The following is a 21,776-nucleotide window of genomic DNA, read 5'->3' as shown; positions in this document are numbered from 1 at the left end:
AGTAACGAGCAGACACGCGTAGAGAAGGCCACTTCCAGTCAGTCTACTACTACTACTACTACTACTACTACTACTACTACTACTACTACTACTACTACTACTACTACTACTGCTGACATTCTTGTGGTTGCGGATGCTGGGGGACTGCAGCAGCTGCCGCCTTAACATGCGTACCTCAATTAGCTGCGGATACACCTGGTGGTGTAAATCGTTGATCTGCGCGACGATCTGCACCGGCACCAGCAGCACAGAAACACACAGCTCCGTCACAATTGGTGCCTCTTGGTGATTCTGCTGTACCACCGACACCAACACTGTTGCCAGTGTCGCGGCTGAAGCCCCTTGAGCAACTGGTAGCCTGCTTGCCTGCAGAAGCAGCTGCTCGTGGTGCTTGAACATCGCAGTGTCTGTACAGAAGACGGCAACCCGCAGCAGCAGGTGCAGCAAAAAAGGATTTCTTGCAGCGATAACAGCAAATACGCCACTGCGCATATCGAAGGCTGCGGCAGCCGCTGCCGCCTTTGCCTTAGTCAAGGCAGCAGCAGCAGCTGCTGCTGCTGCTCCTGCTTCTTCTCCACCAGGCGCAGCTGCACTCTTCTCTGCAGCAACTGAGGACGCCCCCGCGCCTCCGTCCACTGCTTCGGCTGCCTCTTTCGCAGCCCAAGACACCGCAACAGCAGCAGCCGCCTTTTCTCCAGCATCTGCGGCAGACAAATATCAAGGAGGTGCCCACATCTCCGCCTTTGTCAGGGCGCTAAGTCACTATTCCTGCAGCACGCACGACTCCCAGAGGAGGCAACCAACGCTAGCACATGAGCAAACCTCGCAGCTGCAGCAGCAATGCCACTGCTGTACCTGCAGCAGCAGCAACGTCCCGCAGCACTGTAGCAGCAACGGCAGCCGGAAAAGCGTTGACACGCATGAGAGCCGTGAGCGATTCCACAGCCTTTCGCCCTCCCGAGGATCTGTCAAGACACACACCACAGCACTTGCACATACGTGTACAGGAGACACACTGACGCAGTATCAGCTAACACGGCTCCCGATACAGCGCCCGCAGCAGCAACACCCTCAAGCCAATGTATAAATTGCAGTGAGGACAGACGCCTACATGCACGCACACACCCACAAACGCCAAGGTGGCACGAGCCCCCACAAGGCGTAACCCTCCAGCCAAAACTCTTATTTTCCTGTTTCGCATGTATTTCAGAGACGCACGCATAAATAAGAGACGCCACCTCTTCGACCCAACGACCGGAGAATACTTCGGGGGAACCCCAGCCGTGGAGTTCTTCCGCAGAGACTGCACTCCCCGATGCTCCTTCTGCAGCGGCGACGTCGGCAGCAGCAGCAGCGGCAACAGCAGCAGGTGTTACCGCTACACCATCGTCTCGCTGCTGTTGCTGCTGCTCTTGCGTACTAGTACCAGTAGTAGCAGTGGTAGTAGTTAACCCTGCCTGGTGCAAGAGTAGCGCAGGCATCTGCCACAGCTGCGTCCCCGCAGGGCACTTGATGGCGCTCTGCGCTGCTGCTGCTTCGTCCATGGCTGCTGCTGCTGCGGCGGCTTCGGAAATCGTGCTTTGCAGCAAGATATCTCTCAGTCTTTGGTGCTGCCAAGCGTCTTTGGGTGGGGTGTACGTCCCCTTCGCCGAAGCAAACAGGCGTGAGAAGAGGCGTCGGCAGCCAGGAGACCCCACGTGGCACAGCCGCATTAGCAGCGTGAAAGCGCTCCTGCACAAAAGCACCCGTATACGAAACAACAGAGGATAAAAACAGCATGCAAGGGCATGGGCAAATACACACGAGCCAGAAGACGTGCATGCGCCTTGTGGCACATACGTACGGGTAGGAAGGCTACAAAGAAGCGTGCAGCAACAGGAATGCGCTGATATATATATATATATATATATATAATCACGGGGGCCTGGTTGAAAAGCTACGCTTGCTCTCTGCGGTGTCTGCATGTCAGCATATACAGAAAAATGCACAGGGCTGACTACAGATCCGCGTTAAGAGCCTACCGTCGAGAGATGGGGGCGTTCTTTCTCCGAATAACTTGGGATATAGCAGCAACCACCAGCCTTCTGTCATTAGCCAAGGCCTTACCGCTGCGGCTTTCGCTTAAACCGCACGCCGCAGCCAAATATCCTGCGTACGAGTTTTGCTGCTGGAGTTGCTGCTCCTGCTCCTGCTCGCAGATCTGCATCGCTGTTGTCGTGGCAGCCTTGTCTCCCGTGTCAGTTGTCGTCGAAGCATTCGTTTCGGCAGGTTGTTGCTGCTTCTCAAGCGCTGCTCCTGCTGCTGCTGCAGCCACCACTGCTGCTGGAGGCGGCCCGTCCGCTAGCCACGCGAGCAGCGCAAAAGCCGAAGGGGGTACCAGAGGAGCAGCCACAAGGAAGCGTCCAATGAGCTGACTGTATGCAGCTCGAAGGCTCCTGCATCCACACGAGCAGGCGGCAGCAGCCAGCAGCAGCAGCACCACCACGTTTACCGTGCTGCTAACAACTCCGCTAAGGGCAGCAGCGACAGCGCAACAGGCAGGCGTCGATACACATACGTGTCATCCAAAAGTTCCTGGCAGTATGCCTTGGAGATACACTCCCCGAAAGCCTTTTCGTAGTCGCTCATGGGAGAGAGGCTATGTGAAGATCTTGAAAGACTCCAAGAATCCCATCCCTCCACGCCCTCTGGCAGCTTCCCTAGAAGCGAGCAGGTCAGGGGAGAAGAGCCTGCTGCTAACACTGCTGTCGACGCTTGCTGGTGCTTGCTCTGGAGGTGACTTTTACAGCTTCGGCTTGAGAGGAAGAAAAGAAGGTCAAGAGCCAGAGCCAGATGCGTCTGCAGCACGAATAAAGGTGTGCTGCTGCCCTGAAAGACAAAAGCCAGCAGCATCAGCAGCAGCCACCGCAAACCTTGCGCTCGCAGCAGCAGCGAACAGTGCAGGAAGGAGGCGGGAAGTAAAGCGCAAAATGTGGAGTTTATCCTGGAGTGATATTCTCATACCTGCAGAGAGACCTTGAAGGCATCGTCCTTCCTGCGCAGGGAAGGGGGCAGCACATTGGCACACGTCATTATATCTTTCAACTCCTACACCGCCCTATCCCTACAAGCGGTTCAGAAGGAAGGATCCAAGATAAACAACAGACATGGAGGAACCATACACACGAGAAAAAGCAGCATCGGCTGCAGCACCGGTGAAAGCATTTCGATGGCAGTGCTGCCTCGGCATACTTCGGACTCGTTGCCACACTACCGCTTCGGATGCTCGAAAAGCCTTCAAGGGGGAGCAGCCAGACGGGCAAAACGCATGCATGCACTGAAGAACGCGTGCCCATACTAGAAGGAGGCATACTGCAAAATGGGAAGCAGACATACCGAAAGATGGTTGCCACAGTCTTCTGCAGGAGGTAACTCCTCATAGGCTCTGCAGTTCGCTCTACCAGCCGCAGAAAGAGTTGCTGTCTCCACTGCGCCAGAAGCATGCAGGAAACGGAGCAGTGGTGAGTAATTATTATGGCGTGCATCGACACAGAAGGCAGCTGCTATGGCCAGGCACCTCCCCTGCCCCCTCCATTTCCCTAATCATGACATCGCCAGAACGCACGGGCTAGGCCTGCACGTTCATACATACACCTCGTCACCCCTACCTGAAGGAACGAGAGGCGGTCTGCGTATGCATTGCTGCCTGCCAGACGTTCCGGCAGAGGACTACCTGCATGGATGAGACACACCACCACAAAGGGACCACCAATACTCAGAGCAGCGCTCATATAACCGAAGCAACACAACCAACAGGAGCAGCATCCCTGATACGACCGCTGCAGCAGCGGCAGCAGCAGGGTTCACGAGGGTTTCTCACTGAGAACTTGTGCAGCAAGAAGCTTCATGTACGACTCCGCAGGATGCACAAGATGCGGGAATTCACAGGCATGGTCGCTGTTACTCCCCTCGGCTTCCTGCAGAAAAGCAAGACCCCATGAAAGCTCGAAGAACTTGCCGCACTCAGACACAACCCATCCCTCCAGCACCCGCTGTTATTACTTTCACGAATTGCTGCTGGTGCTGGTTTTCGGCCGGGAAGACAGCACAAGCGCGCGCGAAGAAAGCTGTCAAACAAGAGAATCCTTCAAGGCTTAATGCTTCCTCCCCCTTGATAGCGTACTGCGGCGCTGTAGCTTGCGAGATCTTCTTCAGGCAAAGACCCTTCGAAGAGAGATGGCAGGGATATTTGGCCTTTCCCCCTGGAAGATCCCTGTGCAGCAGCAGACTCATGAGCGCGGTGGTTACTCGAGTCTCCCTGCCGTATTTTAGCCTCCGCCGCTTGCAGCAAGTCCATTACTGGCGCGCATGCGCGTGCAGCAACTCCGCTGTTGCTGCTGCCGCTGCTGCTTCGCTGCAGGCCTTGTATGAGGAGCGACGTCAGCCTCTGCGGATTGTAAGCCTCTACCAGCAGCGAAGTGGCATCTACTTGCTGCTCCTCCGCCCGCCAGGCCCCTCTGTCCGTCTCCGCAACAACGACAACACGGGAGGCAGCAGCCATGGCGCTGCATGCAGCTGCGACTGCGCGTGCTGCAGTAGTGTCCGCATCTACACTCAGTTCCGCTGGCACGCTAATGCTGTTTACTCCGATTTGACTGGCCAGGCTGGCAGCAACGCGCCGCTTCTTCGAAAGAGCACCCTCAGTTGCAGCGGCGGCAGTCCCAGCGAGGCTGGAGCAGCTCCTTCTGCCTTCCTCATTCTGTATCCACATAGCCTGGAATTCTGCTGTTGCTTCTCGCTGCAGCAAACGAGCAGACGCCTTCCTGCCTGCGGCTTCGATCAGCAGCAGACCTGCCGTTGGAGTACAACGGGGCGAAGCCAGAAGCCTCAGCCCTTCCCGCTGCAAGAGCAGCAAGAGCGCATGCACTGCTTCTGCACCGCCACACGCTACTGCTGCCTCTGCAGCACAGTGGACTCCGCAGCCTTTCCCGTCGGGAGCAGCAGGCACTCCTGCCGGCCAAGTGTCGCTCAACATCGAGGAATCTGCCGCTTTTGGAGAGGCCGACGCCGCCCCTGCAGCAGCAGCTCTCTGATGCGTCTTTCGCAACACTTCCGCTGTCTGAATGAGGGGATGCAAGAAGTAGCGGAGCTGCTGAGGCACGCGACTGCAGATCCACGTCACCGTCTGCAGCACCTCGCCATACACGAGAGGGTTAATAGCTCCCCTTGCTGGTGCTGCGGGTGCCGAAGAATTCCAGCTTTCTCCGTTTCCTGGGGAATCATGCGCTGCTGCTGGAGTGTCGAGGCTCCCTGAACTTGTAGGAGCAGCGTGAGCTGACGACGCCTCTGCATGTGTATGAGGCAGCTGCAAGAGCAGCTGGAGCAGCAGTTGCGAGTCCGCCTCTGCCCACGCGGCAGCGGTGTCTCGCAGCAGCTGCTCTGCATGCATGGATGCGGTGTCTGACGTCAGCGACAACTGCTGCCGCTGCTGCTGCCCCTTGCTGGCGGCTGCAGCGGCAGAGTGCGTCTGCTGAGCCGCTGCGTGGAGCACTTCTGCCCACGATGAAATTACGGAGAGGCAGCTCCGCATGCAGCGGGCTGCTGCTGCAGCGCGCGTCTGCTGATTCAGCTGCTCCTCAGATAGACTCGGAGCAGCCGAATCAGCAGCAGCAGCGGCAGCAGCAGCAGCAGGGGCTAGCAGCAAGGGGAGGCGAAGCAGCGAGTCGTGGACTTGTGAGCGGATGCTGTTGAGAGCCGCGAAACCTCGTGTGCAAGCAGATGCTCCACCAATATATTCCTGCAGCGAAAGCAAGGCGAAGGATGGGTCAAGAAATTCACGCATGCATCCAGACAGGCATGGATGGATTCTGCCTGGAGAGAAGATCAGGCTACGCAGCATCTCGCCATACAACACCAGAGAGTCAGATTTACAGGTCACTTCGGAGAATGGATTGTGGCTTATGGCCTGGTGCAAATTTACGCACAAACAGAACTGTCAAGTCAGCCAGACTCGCGCGTGCAGGAGTGTATATACACATTATGCGGCGATCCAAAGGAACGATGTACAGAGATGAGCTGGACAGACAGCGGACTGCAGGGCCCAGCGTCAGAGTCTCACCAACACTGCGGCAGTACCGCTGCTGCTCAGTCTACCTGCTGCAGCAAGTGTCTCCTGCAACATTGCCGATCCACAGGCCTGCAACAGATCGTACGCCGCTGTAACTACCGCCAAGCGGCTGCTCTGCGTGCTGCTGCTGGTGCCCCACACTCCTCGGTGCATGTCGAGGATACGGGCAACTGCTTCAGCACACAGTGGAGCTGTTCTTGGTTCTTGATGCAGCAGCTTCTGCATTAAGTCCAGCTGCAGCAGCTGCAGCTCCCTGGACAGCTGCAGCATATGCTGCATTTGCTGCATTTGTTGCTGCATTTGTTGCTGCGTTTGCTGCTGCATGGGTGGCTGTTCTTGCTGTTGCTGCAGCTGGACCTCTGCCGTGTAGAGCAGCAACATTTGGGGGAGGAATTCGCTGATGTAGCTGTTGCATGCAGCTGCAACTTTCGCAGCTGCCGCAGACCAGACCGCTTGCGAGAGAAGCACCCTGCATCGTTGCTGTTGCTGCATCAGGACGAGGAGTAATCGAGCTACATCCTGGAGGCCCTTGAGAGACCACTTGAGCGCTTCAACGGCGCTGCTAACGCTTTTGGACTTTGCTGCCGCTTCAACTGCAGCTGCAAGCTGCAAAAAGCTGCTCCGGGCTATTTGCATATCCTCATTTGTTGGGTAAGAAAACTGAGGGCCCCCCGAGGGGGGGGCCCCAGAGGCAGCAGCCGCCGGGACTGAGAAACGAGGAGGGGAGCTGCGACTCATTGTCTGTGTTGCAGCCTTTATTGCTGAGGCTCCTACTCTTACATGCAGCCGCCGCTGCCGGAAACAAATAGGCGATGAGGACAGTGCAGTATCGCGAGCCCCTTAGAGTCGAAGGTGTTCTTGCTGCTGAAGGGTCTGTTGCCTGTGTCCATGCTGCTAAAGGCAAGTTGTGCTGCCAGTGCTGCAGCCGCTGCATTCGTTGCAGTAGCAGCAGCAGCAGGTGCTGCTACAACCTCCGGCAGCCTACTGGCGATGCGTATGGAGCTAAGGGCTAAATAGTTCCATCTCAGCCCACGGACCGGTCCATAGCCTTGCGTGCCGCGAATTCGCATGCAGCTCTTCATACATTGTCCCTCCAGCAGTATTCGTAGCCGCGCATGCATGCACCGGCAGCTGCCGGCGCTCTCGCTGCAGCCCCGAGCTGCATGCGGCAAGAAGTTGTTGTAGTCAGCGTAAACGTATGCCTACCAGAAGCCATGCGTCCTTTGGTATCACACGGCTGAGCATACGGCCAAAACTGAGTGACGCGGCGTTGCAGCGTCATGCATGCATAAGCAACCTCGTAACTGGCCGGATAACCGGCGCGATTAGACTCTACATACATTACATCGGGTCCATCTCACTTGATTGCACTTATTAACTGCATATTCAACGTAACTTTCAAGGAAAGTGTGTGTCTCTTCCCCACGGGGCCGTAGAACAGGTGACCTTCAGCTGAGATCCCCCGTTGCCCATGAGCCTAGATGGGCTGCTTGAAGAGGGAACCTGTACGTGATGTGGCGATTCAGCCTCCTCCGCTTCGTCATAGAGCTCTGAAGTGCCTTCCTGTCGCATTCAATACTTGGAAGATGTACATCCTTCTGCACAGCGATAGTGGCAAAGCCAGGGGGTGAGGGGATATACTGCTGTAGGTGGCACTTCCACTTAGACTCTCCCTACAAGGGACCTGGTAGTTGAAGCATGGCGGAAGCAGACTACATATGGCGCTGATGGGCAGAGTGGGGAGTGTGTCACGACTCAGTTCTTCTATTCAAGGAAGAGATCAGACACGGAAGAGGCAATAAAGAAAGGGCCTGCTTGCATAGATTTACAGCGCGGTGCATAATGCATACGTGTACGAGACATTCAGCGATTAAGAAAGTGGGATAATCAATCCCCGTTGCGGTAGACATCCGGGTTGGAGATAAAAGGGGAGGGACAGTCAAGCACAGCTGTCGCCTTTCACCAAAAATCTAAGTGGTACAGGTGTAAAAAATGTCGGTATTTACGCACACGCAAAAGGAAGGCGAGCGGTAATGCCGCTTTTGCATAGCGAGGGCGTCTCAATTGACGCCTTTCCGAATACACACAGGCATCCAACTGCTACGCAGATGACGAAAAACTAAAGAATATACACTACGCTGCACAGAAAAGCGACAGCGACAGCGCAAAATGTGCTGTTGCAGCCAGATCAGTCTACAAGAAAGACTGCGTGGTGTAAGCTAAGAAAGACCAGGAGGCTGCCGGCCTCCTCAAGGCTACGCAGGGGGAACGCTATTTGGAACGGGGTCGACAGCAAACGCGGCAGCAGCAGCAACAACAGCATTGCATCAGAAGGGGGCGTCAATGCCGAAAGAGTGACCGCAGCTGCAAATGCTCGTGGCTTTGCGGTTCCCTTTGAGTACGAATGAGGCGCCCCCCAAAGACGACTCAAATGACAGCATGCTGCCTTTTTCCAGCAGATACAGTGCTCGAGGAGGCACGCATACGAACCACGACTCTGCCACGTAGTTGACGCTGCTTTGCAGACTCTCGCCATTGTTGTTGTTGTTCTTACTACGGGTGGTGCTGCTCCTGTCGCCAGGGTCGTGTGTTGCGTCTTGACTGTCGCCTTCCGAGCCGCTTCCTGCGGACGTAAAGATCCTGAGGCACGAAAACCACACACGAGCCGGGAGCAACTTGTCCGAATCATTAGACACAAAAAATGACGCCTACCACTGCACTAGGTCTGGCCTGCTTACAGGCAGAACGGATGCATCTCAAGAGGTGCTCAGTGCTTACAAGTCCCCGTCTCGTTCGGCTTCTTCACGTGTTACAACTGAAAAGGAGTATTTGTAGCCGCTGCATCCACCACCAGAAACGGTTACTCGCAGCCCTATGCAGTCTGTTGCTGCCGCTGCTGCTGCTGTTGAAGGGTCCGCAGAAGCAGCAATTGCATTGCGTCTTGCCCTGACATGCTGTAGTCTAGAAACCGTAGAAGGGTCAGCGTGGAGGTAAAAAGATGGGTGCTCGCTGCAGCGCATCAGAATCAGCCCAGCGGCATCTTCCCTCCCTGCTACAGATCCTGCCGTATCTGTCGCTGCATCTTCATTGTCGTCCCCCAATAAAGCCTCTCTGGGCAGTGGCTTTTTGACTGCTATTGCGAATCCACGGCGCCAAACGTGCTTGTTTCCGCTTTTGCTCATGCGTTGGTCACTGTATGTCGTGCTGCAGGTGCTTCCGCCGTCCTGCAGCCGCAGCGACATACAGTGACCCTCGGAACGAGTGGCACCACAAAAAGCCTCACTTCGTGGAGTTTGGCTGTTATTTAAGGCCCTGGATGCCCTAGCCGTTTCTGCGACTGCCGCTGTTGCTGCCGTTGATGCCGGTAGCGACTTGAATGTTGCTGAGACTCCAGGCGCAGTGCAGACAGCGCCGACCATGACCTTCCACCCGAAGGGAATTACGAGAGAAGAAGCCATAAGTACACCTTTCTGAACCTGGCAGCTCGGGCAGAATTAGAAGCAGCGCCCGAAACTGCGTCACGCCTCTCGAAGTCTGCTGCTGGCACTGCCACTGGCGTGCCCCCTGACACGGGAGGTTAGTTGTCAGAGGCATCCAAATTACATGAAGAAAATAAAACCAGTCCTTTTAGAGGAATATCTGGGCAATCTGTTCATTAGTGATGCACGGTGATTCCTGCCACGGCATTGTTGCACTGCATGCAGCGGCGCAGCACCAGCGCCTGTCCCACACTGGAAAGCCCCCCAAGAAGGCCTCAGGGGAGGACAAGCAGTAAAGGGCTGACATGAAGGTGGACTCAAAGAGTATTTAATTCTGTTTTCTCCGTGTTGCGATGGAGAAGGAGCAGCCAGAAGGATCGCAGGCGTAACAAATCCTTCTGCCACATGCAGTAGCGTTCGGCGTCCAAATGCCGAATTGCCCGCCTTCTCGCCTATAACAGAAGGCTTCTTGCTGGCATGCAGAGTTTTTAAGAGCAAGAGCAGCCTCACCAGCCGAGTCAGCACAAGTTGACACAGAAGCAACGGCACCAGGATCCTGCCCATCGACTCCCCCGCGGCAAATGTTCGACGAAAGAGCACCTGGCCTCGAGGGCCCCTCTAAAGGGCATCCCGATGGCAAACCATCAGCAAAGGGTTCTTCAGAGCCGGAAGTATTAGCACGTGGAGAGTCTCAGGAGCTGCCACTGAGCAGCAAAGGGAAAGGCCGGAAAGTGCGGTTTCACAAGAACAACCCAAACACATTCACCTTCAAGCTCTTACCAATGTCACAGCACCAGCTACGCCAGGAAGTAGAAGCAAAGCAAGGGCGGCAAAGGATTCGCATGCAGCTGCAGCGCGTTATCCCCCCTAATGCTAAGAATAAGGTGCGGTGCTGCTACTGCTGCTGGTGCTACTGCTGCTGCTGCAACTGCTGCTGCTGCTACTGCTGCTGCTACTGCTGCTGCTGCTTTAATCGGCACTAGCAATGCGCAGCAGCGCTTCATAGAGCTTTGGGGGAGGGCCTGGCGGGAATTTCGGAGAGCTTCTATTCCAGGCCCCTTGTTGCTCCTCTTTAAGAGCACGTGCATGCTTACATCCCCGACAGCGCCTTCTGCTGCGGGTTTAAGCCTTTGGTGTAGGCCATGTGGCGAAAGCAGTTCAAAATCTAGGGTTTACGATCTTGTCTGCTCACCTTTTCAGCCTCTGCAGCCGCTACCAGAATATCTGCAACGGCAGATTGATCAGCAGCAGGCAGCCGCAGAAGAAGCAACCGAGGTCAGGCAGTTGGTTCTTTACCCCTCCACCCCACCCCGTCCCTCTACCCTTTTGGCTTTTGTGTGGGCTTTCCTTCATGTCATCTTCTATCGTTTATCGCATCTTAAGACTGCTTGTTGCTTCTGGTCTCTTATGGAGGGTATACCTGCCCTGTGCTGTGGGTGCTTCCTCGTGTCGTTTTCGCCCTTCTGCCCTCCTCTCTCCAGTAATACAGATCGAACTTTCTGCACATGTACATGTATCTTCTATTGTGCCTGCTCTTTGGCCCCAAAGCCGTGAGTCATTAGGCCCCGCCGCCTCTGTGTTTTCTCCGCGATATGTGACTGCTCACCGGAAGCTGTAGACTCTTGCGGCTTGCATGCGCATGCTACAGGGCCTGCCGAAGAGGCGCGTGGAAGCGGATCTGGTACGCTGTGTGCCTGCCATGAGGTGTTTTTCTTTTGCTTTCTCCCCCTGATTGGAGGATGCGTCTGCCTTTCGCGTTTGATGCTTGCGGTTTTCTTGCGTGGGTTCGGCAGTTTTTGCTTCCTTCTACGCGCGTTTTCGATCTCTTGCCTCCCCTTGTGTCACTTTTCTGTCGAGACAGTTGGCGCTCGGTGCCTAATGCTATGCGTATGTACGTGTGGGAGGGGCCTCTGTGGAGTGGCCAGAGCTTCGAGCAGTTAGTTTTCCCATTTCCACCTTCTTTTGCGACCCTTAGAGGCCGCTGTTTTGACTCCTCCCTGCTTCAACAGCATTCGTTCCTTCTTTTGCGGGTTCCTCAGTCTGGGGATTGCTACTTCCCTCAAGACGGCTACGACTACTCCCAACACCTGGTAGTGAGTACTCTCAGTCTCTGCGTGTCACTGTATGCAGCACGCTGTTAATCTACTTCCCCTGCCCCTGCAGCGCCCTGTGTTGGATATCTGTTTGCGTTGCTGCTGCCTGCCGCTATTTGGGTGTTCTTTCTATGGGATCTCATTTATGTGCGCGGATACCGATGGACTCTGTCAGGCTATCAAGGGCCGTTGCTCTCATACCTCTGCTTGCTTCCTTTCCATGCATACCTCTTTGCGCCTCTACGTCTTTTTCCCTCCTCCTTTCTCTCTCCCTCTGTGTGTGTGTGTATGTATGTGTGTGTGTGTGTGTGTATGTATGTGTGTGTGTATGTATGTGTGTGTGTGTATGTATGTATGTGTGTGTGTGTGTTTGCTTGTGTGTATTTGCTTGTGTGTTTTGCGTCTACTTTTTCTTGGCTTGGGGACGCCCCTTACTGTTTGCCGGTGCCTTGCCTCCTTGGATCCGTGCTGTCATCTCAGAGTCTAGGAGGGGGAACGTTCCTTCCCCACGCTGGAGGAGAAGAAGTCATAGCCGAGGAGGAGCAGGCGACCGCAACGGGAATGCGGGAGGACAAAGAAGGTGCGTGAATATTCACGAGACTCTAAACCTTGAGCTCCCTCGAAGGGGTCCGCCTGCAGCAGGGGTACCAGCAGCTGCTGCTGCACAGGCTGCAACGGCAGCGAATCGAAAGCAAGAGCAACTCGACTCCTTCTTCTTTCGCGCTTTTTCGCAGCCTGCGAGGTCTTGGACGCCCTTGAGGCGAGCGACGACGGTTACGAAGAGATCGCGGATGATTTCGTAGCCTCAGCTGTGGCAGACACTGGTGGCAAACAATGGGTAAAACTCCGCATCCCTATGGGATTTTGACGAGCATTGAGTTACTACTGGACTGCTGGCTTGGTGACTGCTATCGTGCTGCTTCGAGGCTTGCCCTGGCGGCTCCTTGCGACCTTTTGTTAGCTTGCTACGCCCTTATCGGGAACGGGCGCACGTGGCGTCGGCGTGCCTGGCTAGCTCGGGGCGGCTCCTAGCTTGCTGCGTGGCTAGCTTTTCTGCAGAGTTCTCAGCGTGCTTGCATGTGCATGCGCCAGACACCCAATGAGAAGGAGCTACTGTGGGGTTCGCGGCCCCCTCTGTTGCCTCCAGCTGTCGGTGATCGTCTCTTTGGAGGGGTTGGGGAAGAAGACAGCGAGGAGTCGGACGAATCCGGAGGTTCTTGGACTGGCTGTTCAGAGGATGAGGCGGAGAGCCAAGTTGGCGAAGACAGGGTGGCGAAATACAGGGCAGCCGCTGTCGATAACACGCAAGCGTGAGTGCGCGTTCGGTCGAGCTTTTTCGAGGCTTGCGGGTTGGGGGCAGAGGGGTAAGTGTTCGAAGCGAAGTGTGTGTGGCTGCCTTTTAGGCAGAAGCTTGAGCAGCTACTTGAGGAGTACCGCGAAGAATGCATTGGAGAGGTGAGCGGCATTTTCCCGTGTTTTTGCCGGTGCACGCTTGGAGTGGAGGGTCTAGTCTCTCAGCCTCGGGGTTTTTGTATTGCCATGTGTGGAGATGCAGCTGGATCCGGAAGAAGTGGAGGAGAGCGACTCCTTTTCGGATTACGAGGAGTGCTTCGATGCGTTCCTCAAGTCTCAAGAGCGTAAGGACCTTGAAGCCCCTCAATCTTTCCTAGCCTCTCTGCGGGCCTAGGTGGTGGTTGCCGTTTGGTGAGGAGTGGAGTGAGTGCCTTTGGTTGGCGACTGCTTTGTGGAATTGGGTATAGGACCGCAGGGTGTGGAGGCTTCGAAGCTCTCGGGAGAGCGTTGGAGCCGGCGAGGAAGCAGCTGGAGCAGCGACAGCAACAGCAGCAGCGGCAGCGGCACGGGCAGCAGAGGCACCCTGAAGAGGGTCGACAACGAGTTTTGTCTTTGTGAGATGGGTATGTCTTGAGACAGCCTGCCTTGTGCGGTGTCTCTAGTGAGCTCGCTTTCAGAACCCACTTCGCGGCTAGCTGTCTCTGCACGGAAACAGTGCAGAGACAGCTAGCCGCGAAGTGGGTTCTGAAAGCGGCAGCTCCTGCGGACTTATACGAAGACTTCGTTTCCAGTTGGCGTGCTCTTAGCTGCACGTCGTGAGGACGAGCCATCTGCCTGCTGCCCTCGCGCGATCTTTCACCGGAACTAGCTGCAACTGTCTCCTACTGCTTCTGCGCAGATGATGAACTCCGAGCGAAGACACTGGCACTCGCCAGATTGCAGGAAGAGGAAGGAGAGAAGGCGCCACTACACGCAGAGCCCCTGCTGCCTGCTCGAGCACGGCCCACCTGGTAAGCCTCACGACATGCACAGGCCTTGCTTGAGGGGTCGGGTTCGGAGCTTGGAGGAACACAAAGGGAGAAATATATATTTATATAAATATATTTGTATATAGAGCTAGAGAAACCCATGTGCATGGTCCCGTGCTTGCAGGGACGGAGAAACAATTATTTCCGCGAGATCTGGACTGTCTGTACAGCCACGCTCCATTATCCTAGGTTCCTCTCGTGCCACCAAGATGATGCTGGCCCCATGCTTGGCGTGAGCCGCATTGCCCGTTGCCGAAACTCGTATCACTTCTTGAAATACTTTCAGCTGCTGCCGTGTGTGTGTGGTAGTGGCGCTGCGCTCCTTTTGATCCTGCCCTAGGGCTAACTGTAACACCTGGCAATATGAGCCGCTGCTGCTGGTCTTCTCCTTGTCTCCGAAGAGAGAAGACACCGGCGAAAACGAGGCCTTCTCGGTTCTCACTTTGTGTTTCCGCAGGCTTGACAGTGATGTGCCGGGAACGAAAGGCGCCCAAGAGCCTCGCCGCGCACAACTGCCGCCTACTCCCGAGGACGCAGAAACCGTTGCTGAGCTGCCCGAGGTGAGACCTCTTGCCGCTTCCTAGAGCAGCAGTGTAAAAGAAAGGAAGGAGATGATGGTGCTGAGTTTTCGGCCTCGGAGTCAAGTGTTCTATTTTCTTCTCGAGCAAATATCACTTCTGGCCGTGGCTTTTTGATGGGCTTCCTCCCTAGCAGATTCTGCGCAGCAGGCGTAGCAGAAGCTGTTTTCCCACCCTTCTTTCTGCACCTCCGGGTGTCCGTTTCTCCGCGTTTTTTTGTATGCCTGCTTTAGCATGCCACCCCTGTTAAGGGCCATTTGCTTTTCTGCGTGTCTCTTTGTCTTCATAGGTCTGTACGTATCGGCCCCGTGGGGAAACACCAGAGGAGCGAAAGATCCGAAAGGCGGCTGTGAAGGAGGCACAACGCATTTTGAGGGCGAACAAGAAAGCCAATAAACTACTGCTAAAGGTCAGACACACACACATACACGCACACGCATGCACACACACATATATATTATATATATACATAAACACACACCACCGTGGTGTGGTTCCGTTCATGCCCTTGTCCTCCTCGTGCTCATGCCGCTAGAGCCTACATACATCTCTGTTATGCTCGCATTTCAGGAAGAAACAAAGAAGGCGCAAGCTGCGCAGGCCCGTGTCGGTGCTTTTGACATCCGACCCGGCGTTCGGCACTTCAAACTCTGAACGAACTTTGCAATACGGCTGGCAGCAGCAGCAGCAGCCGCTGCTGTTACTGTGGATCTTGTTCAGATAGCGGGGTGTATGCAGCAGGGAAGTGTTGCGTGGTTGGTCGCTGGCCCTCTGGTATGGGTGTTCGATCGCCTTACTGCCACGTACTTGGGAAACAGCCATCCTTAGGGGAAAAGAGAGCCCATTTTCACTGCCCATAGGGCACGGACCTTTGCCTCCTTCAAGGCTTCTTCAGCCTCTCTCTAGGGATTGGGGTGTCATGTATCTCGAACAGAGTGCAAAATGCTGTTATCAGGTAGCTTTTGGAGTGACCAGCCATGCAAGGGGCAGTGTCGCAACCGTAGATGTACTATAGCTGCCCGTCGCGCCACGCGAATATTTTGCAGGCTGAGTGCTATATCTGCCATGAAATTCTTAAGGACTTTGGTGATTTGATTTTAGAGGATAGGGGCGTTGTTTATACGGTAGTGGCCGGTCTCTAGTGCCCGCAGCACGTGCAGTCTAGCAGAGCACCAACTTGCTCACTGGGTAGGTCGAGTCCTTGCCAGAAGGCAGCTCAACGGGCACTAGGGCTTTTTAGCACGCCGATTCTTTACTCAACAGGGCCCCGCTCAGCTCGTGTGTTTTTCACAAAGTGTATGTGTCAGCATGTACACACGCTCACACACAGACTGAAAACTACACTACACACCCTCTACATACACCTTCGTCACCTTCCTTGCCCTCAGCGCAGAATGCCTCTAGAGGCATCTGCGTGAGACCGAATACTTTCTGCAGCTACATTGCACCAGAAACAGGAGTCTGTCTCGATCCTTTTGAAAGTTACTCAGCGGCGTTGAAACGAACCCGCTATCGCGCAAGACAAACTCTCATTTAGTGTTGCTCTGGAGGCAAATACAGCTAGGAATAGCCTATGTTCTAATGGAATTAGTGGCTGTGAAAGAGAGAATACGAAGATCGGAGAGTGTGATTTGGCCGAGTTAATTACGGCCACGTGAACACCTCTCCCACCCAGAAGAACCAGGGTCTCGCAGGGGTTCCCTAGGAGACTGTCTGCTGCTGCGTATAATTGTGCTGTCTTTTTTGGATTATTATGTCGTCTTCATCTGTTCTTTGTCTTATTAGGGCGGTTATACATTCCCTGCACAGCGACAGCGTATGCAACGGAGTAATGATACCAGGGGGGGGCCCCCTGAGTCATCTGCCGTATCTAGGCTCGGGGGGTTTACAGGGGGAAGCACCATAATACCCTTAATTCAGCTTCATGTGCTCATGCGGACCGCTATTTTTAAGGGATAAGAGCGGCCCCTAAAGACTTCCGCTCTCTCGATCTCAATCCTGCGAGCCAACCCGAGGCCCCCTGTGTCACTTTCTCGACATCTTCGGTGTATGTACACCCCTTACGAGATAGATGCTTCAGAAGGCTTTTCAAGGGGGCCCCCTGGGGGCTTCCTATCGGCCCATTCTGTGGGTTCCGCGAAGGAGACCCCCGGAGGCCCCCCGTTAGTTGAAGGGGGGACCGCACTAGGAGCAACAGGCAACGAGGTGTTGGTGGATTCGGATGTTGAGGTGTATGCATATCAGCTGGAGACGGCTGTCGCCGCTCTCAGCGCCTTCAGGATGAAACAGCAGGCTCACGCATTGACGGAACTTATGCAGCACAATATAGCACTCCTAAGACATCGCACCCGTAGAAGTGGCAGCTACAGCAGGGGCAGCTACGGCGGCAGCGGCAGCAGCAGTGACGTGATCGGCCTCCCGCTCTTCTCTGCGCAGGATTCTCCACCTTTGCTGTGCCCCCCTCCCCCAGCACTGCAACCAGCACCTGCAGGAACGCCAGCCGCGGTACAAGGAGCGACAGGCCTTGAGTCTTGGTTGTTTTGCAGCTTTGATTCAGAGGCTGCTTCTTTGCAGCCTCCGAATCCCCCGTCTCAGCGCTCAGTTTGGGGCAGGAATCTGGATAGAGCTTCTTTGGAGGCTGAGCTGAAGGCGGCGATTGAGGGGCCTCCAGGAAGCCTCCAGTGGCTCCACGCACTAAGCCACGTCGCGGCAGACGAGCAGGCTGCACAGGCTATTCTTGATATAGCTGCTATGGATCCAAGTGAGCTGCTGCTACGGCTCCTCCTGCGGGTTGTGGAGCTCCTGATTTGCTCCTGTTGGACTTGTGCTGTCCTCAGTCCTGCAGGTGTTGCTTGCCCTATTGGGATATAACAGGCTTCAGGGTGTCCACATGCTGAAGAGTGCGAGAAAATGGCACATGCGTGAAAAAAGCGTTTGTAGAGGCGGTGCTTTTGCTACAGGCTTCCCATGCGCGGGCGTGCAGCGGCAGATTCTTCTTACCCTCTGCAGTCTCTCTGTTGACACGAGCAGGATCAATGTAAGAAGAAGAACTCAGGGTGACAAATCGCGCTTCCGGCAAATCCAACAGCCTCAGATGTTGCTGAAAGGGGGGTGGGGTGGGTTCGCCTTTCCAAGCTGTAGTTGGGCTCCCACGTTCAGCCTGGCCTTGGTGCTTTTCAGGACGTTCTCAATCTCGTATTCGGACCAACAGATCAACCTGCAGCAACTGGTAATGTGCCTGCTGCTAGACACGCTGCTGTCAAGCCTGCTGAGGCAGTCTCGCTGCAGATACCGCTACTTCCTCCTCAGCATACACACATGCACCTGCGCTTTTCCCCAGCGGGCTGCCAGCCCTCCTGTCCAATGGCCGTCCTCGCTATTCTGAGATTTGAGCTGCATGAATCGATGGGTTTGGATGCTGCATGCAGATGAGCAAAGAATCGGCCGGATCATTAAAAAGACGACTGAGGCGGGAGCGCTGCAGGAACGGAAGGTCACTGCAGCTGCAGCTGCATGCGTGACTCCAGTTGCTGCTGCGCGGAGTGCTGCAGGATCACGGATGGAATCCGATGTCGATCCACCCCAGATGCAACAGCAGCTGCACCGCCAGACGTTGTTTGCTGGTGATGAGGCGTGGTCATTCCTGTGGCACCTTGTGGGCTTGGCGTATCAGCGGGTAGGACATACAGCCAGCATGCATTTCCGTTCTCCAGATGTTGTTTCTCCTGCGCTGCGGCTGTGCCTGCTGTCGTTCCACTGTGTCTGCAAGTGCACGGGTTGTTAAAGCGGTTGCTGCTATCGCAGCAAGTGCGTTTGTGGCTTCTGCCGCTGCTGCGCTTGCTTGCAGGAGGCAGCCTCTCCCTCGTCTTCCCAGGCCGCTTTCCGCCGTTGCTCGGCACTTTGCTTCCTTTGCGCCTTGCAGCTGTCCCCTTTCTCCCTTTGCTCTTTTGAGGCGGCACTTCCTGTTGGTGCGTTGGCTGCAGGTGGTGCTAGCAGCGTGCTTGCTCTGGAAGGCCTAGGGGGACGGGGAAGAGGTGTGCTGGTTGCTGCTTCTGTTGCAGAAGCAGCAACCAGCGAAGCTTCCCCCCCGCCTCCTCCCTAGACCGATTCGTAGAGAGAGAGAGACAGAGACAGAGTTACCCATCAATCTTGAGTTGTCGATAAAAGAGGTGCTGGAGCTGTCGCTGCTCTGGATACTGCGGGGTGTTTGCAGTGTGCAGCGATACATCCTTTTTTCTGTTGGTGCCTCCACGCCAAAGCCCTATGCAATTTCTCGAAGCGGCCTTAAATCCTAGCCGCGTGGGCCGCATAATGCGACGGTTTTGCTCCTTGTTGCTGCTACAGCAGCGACAGGCGGCTGTCCGCATGCAGCAGAGTCTGCAGCAGCAGTTGCAAGAGGTCGCAGCCAAGCTGCAACGGTTGCAAGAACTGCAAGAGTGCGGAGAGGTGAACGTGAAGCAACAGCGGCAGGGACTGCTGCTGCAGAAGCAGCAGCGCGAGCTGTTGCAGCTGCAGCGTCGGCAGCAACAATGGTTGGCTGTCTTGCACGCCCAGCAACACAGGCGCTGGCAGCTACAGCAAGACGAAGCAGTCTGGAAGAGTGGTTCGCGTCTCTTCAGTCACTCCTTGCAGGTTATAGGTGTGACCTCGTCCTAAGCAGCCCTCACAGTGCAGCTGTAGCTCATCATGGAGTCCGTTCCTCGCGCTTGTTCTGCAACCTGGCGTGCATGATGATGCGGCTGCGGCTGCTGCTCTTGCCTGCTGATGCTGCTGCAGCCAACAGCCTGCTACTGCGGGAACGTGGAGAGGGTCACTTGATGCTTCAGCAGCTGAACTCTTGGCCTTTGCTTCCGTCTGGATCGCTCTTATTCTTCGAACTGGTTGGCGCTGCTCATGCGGCGATAGGGAACGACGCAGAAGCCATTCGGTTCCTGAGGTGCGACAATCAACTTAATACAATTAGTTTTCTTCCGAATTTGAGAACGCTAGGCCCCTCCCTCCCCCCCTCCTTGCGAAGCTCGCCCCACCCTGCTCTGCGCGCCTGTTCGGCAGTGCTCTGCTGGCTCAAGCCTCACATCTCCAGAATGAAGAGCGCGTCGCTAAAGTCAATTTTGATTCTTGAGGCATGTGCAGGAAGGCGGGAGAGCACCCGGCTGTCTCTGGCGATACGTTAGTAGCGTGGGCCGCTTGTGCTGCCCGCCTTAAAGACGCGGGGGAGCAGCAGCGAGTGGCGTTGATCGCCTTGGACGTTCTCTCTCCTGAGGAACCCTATCTATGGTATGTGCCTGTGTGTGAATTGGGGTCTTGAAATGCTGCCTTTGCGGGAGTGCTGCTACTGTTGCGGTGATCGCAACCTGCTCCGCATCCTTGATCGTCTGTCCAAAGGGATATCCAATACAGGCAGCCCGTGCATACGGCCTGCTCTTCTTCTTGACGCAGGTGCATCCTCGGACTGTATTTTTCATGCGCAAATCTCCAGGACGAAGCAGTGGAGGCGTTCTATAAGGTGTGCATCACGCGGTTGGCGTGGGGAGATCCCGCTACTTCTCCTGCCTCTCCACCCTGCTTCCTCTCTTCGCGCCTCTGTGGGATTGCTCCCAATGCTGCCGCTCCTCTCCTGCCTCTGCTTTTGGAATGCTGGATTTCCTGCAGGCCATACATCTAGGGGACTTCTTCTCCGAGGCATTTGCACTGTGCGGCCGCGAACTGACGCTGCAGAACCAACTTGAACAGGCAAGCGCTTCTGTCCAAGGATGCACTCTCCCCTCTAGCGGCTCCTCCTTTCCCGCAGTACATGCTGCACTTGGCAGCGCTACATCATCATCACGCTTTCTCAGCAGCACGATTGCTGTGACGCAACTTGTGGAAATCCGTTGCCTGCGATGCTGCTGTAGGCCTACGAGGTTTTTGAGGCCGGTCTGTCTCGACACGTGCCGTCTTATCCGCTACTCTATGGACTGGCTGCTCTGCTGCAAAGGCAGGGGAAGTATGCGGAGGCGGCGCAGGTTATCTGCTGCTGTCTCCGTCTCTTCAGCTCCAGGGTGCCTCAGGGCTTGTCTCGCCTGGCCCACTGTATGCACACAGCAGGGCACACGCAGAAGGCAGCCTCTCTGTACAAACGGGTAGGGCCTCCTTCATGCGCAACAGCAGATATTAGCGGCAGCTACCAAAAGTCAGCAAAACACGGGGATCCTTGTAGTGCATGCAGTACGGGGGCCTAGCGCTACGTGCTAAATATGCTTTGAGGATTCGTCTTTTGCTCGATCTCCTTGCGCAATTCGAAGAACAAACTGTGATTACGGCGGGACGTGCAGTGGATTCCATCTGTAGCACTTTCCAAACGCGTTTTGACGGGGGTAGTGGTGTGTGTCTCGCTGTCTCTGTCTCTCGCTCTCTCTCGCGCTCTCTCTCTGTCTGTCTTCCACCCGGACGCTCGTGTGGCTCCGCATGCACGTGGCGCCTCTAGGCTGTGCCTCTAGAAGTTCGGCGCTTTGTCTGTACTTCACTGTGTCTCTCTAAATATGCCCTCTCAGATCTAGACACCTCTGGGCAGGGGTAGAGATCCTGTGGCGTATTTCGTTTGAAGAGGAGGTGTCCGTCGAGACGCACGTCTTGGGGGTTTTTATGCAGTCTCGCGGCTTCAACGATCCTGGGAGGCAAACTCTGTCACCCTGACTTTGAGAGGTGGATGATGGGGTGTTTTTGTGGCTGCAGGCAACCGCGAGAAATCCTAGGGACGCTGCGCCTCGGCTGCAGCTCGCCATGCTGCAGTTTGATCAGGGCCAAAATACCGTCCGTCTTTCATTTGAGGGGTCTACACACTGCACTCCGTAGCTAAGCAATTAGAGTTTGTACTGCTCGTCTACGTGTCTGCATGCACTCACTGCGATTCGTGAAAGCGGTTTGTGAACGTGGAGGGCACGATAAGGGGTAGGGGGGCGACACGTAGGGCGATATGTGAAATTGTGGGGTGGCAGACAGAGAGGGGAACTGAGTTGCGTAAGGGTTGTCACACAGTTGGTGTTGGAGCGCCTTTCGTTGCCTGTTTGTGCTGCTCTTCAGGAAGCGTCGCACAATTTGCTGCTTGCCTCTCGGCTGTCGCCGCATCAGGTAGGGCCGCCTAATTAACAGTACGAACTAATTGCCTGCACACCTCTTGGTCTCCTCTCTCGCTGATTGGATTGCTCTCCTGCGGCGTG

At 55.5% G+C, this 21,776-nt stretch overlaps 3 protein-coding genes across 3 annotated transcripts; 1 reads left to right on the top strand and 2 right to left on the bottom strand.

Annotated features, from left to right (window-relative positions):
• Window positions 1–175: 175 nt before the first annotated feature.
• LOC34617553 lies at window positions 176–7,678 on the bottom strand. The gene is made up of 14 exons (XM_026336709.1): window positions 7,553–7,678; window positions 6,098–6,898; window positions 4,181–5,776; window positions 3,860–3,956; window positions 3,648–3,712; window positions 3,413–3,467; window positions 3,162–3,336; window positions 3,004–3,034; window positions 2,558–2,859; window positions 2,022–2,435; window positions 1,219–1,731; window positions 856–965; window positions 363–701; window positions 176–291 (listed from the first exon to the last, which is right to left on the bottom strand). Exons 1-14 carry the CDS (start codon window positions 7,676–7,678, stop codon window positions 176–178), a joined length of 4,740 nt encoding a protein of 1,579 aa, XP_026192494.1.
• A 755-nt stretch (window positions 7,679–8,433) lies between these two features.
• On the bottom strand, window positions 8,434–9,525 carry LOC34617554. Its single transcript, XM_022730920.1, has 2 exons — window positions 8,885–9,525; window positions 8,434–8,746 (listed from the first exon to the last, which is right to left on the bottom strand). The coding sequence occupies exons 1-2, from the start codon at window positions 9,523–9,525 to the stop codon at window positions 8,434–8,436; spliced, it is 954 nt and encodes a 317-aa protein (XP_022588789.1).
• A 5,994-nt stretch (window positions 9,526–15,519) lies between these two features.
• Window positions 15,520–19,665, top strand: LOC34617556. Its single transcript, XM_026336708.1, has 9 exons — window positions 15,520–15,663; window positions 16,540–16,927; window positions 17,060–17,338; window positions 17,538–17,614; window positions 17,758–17,806; window positions 18,006–18,253; window positions 18,425–18,545; window positions 19,063–19,268; window positions 19,567–19,665. Exons 1-9 carry the CDS (start codon window positions 15,520–15,522, stop codon window positions 19,663–19,665), a joined length of 1,611 nt encoding a protein of 536 aa, XP_026192493.1.
• The last annotated feature ends 2,111 nt before the right edge of the window (window positions 19,666–21,776 follow it).

This window comes from Cyclospora cayetanensis, unplaced genomic scaffold, assembly GCF_002999335.1.
Source record: "Cyclospora cayetanensis isolate NF1_C8 unplaced genomic scaffold, CcayRef3 CcayRef3_contig_142, whole genome shotgun sequence".
Taxonomy (NCBI): Eukaryota; Apicomplexa; class Conoidasida; order Eucoccidiorida; family Eimeriidae; genus Cyclospora; species Cyclospora cayetanensis.
This window is presented reverse-complemented; position numbering and strand designations above follow the sequence as displayed.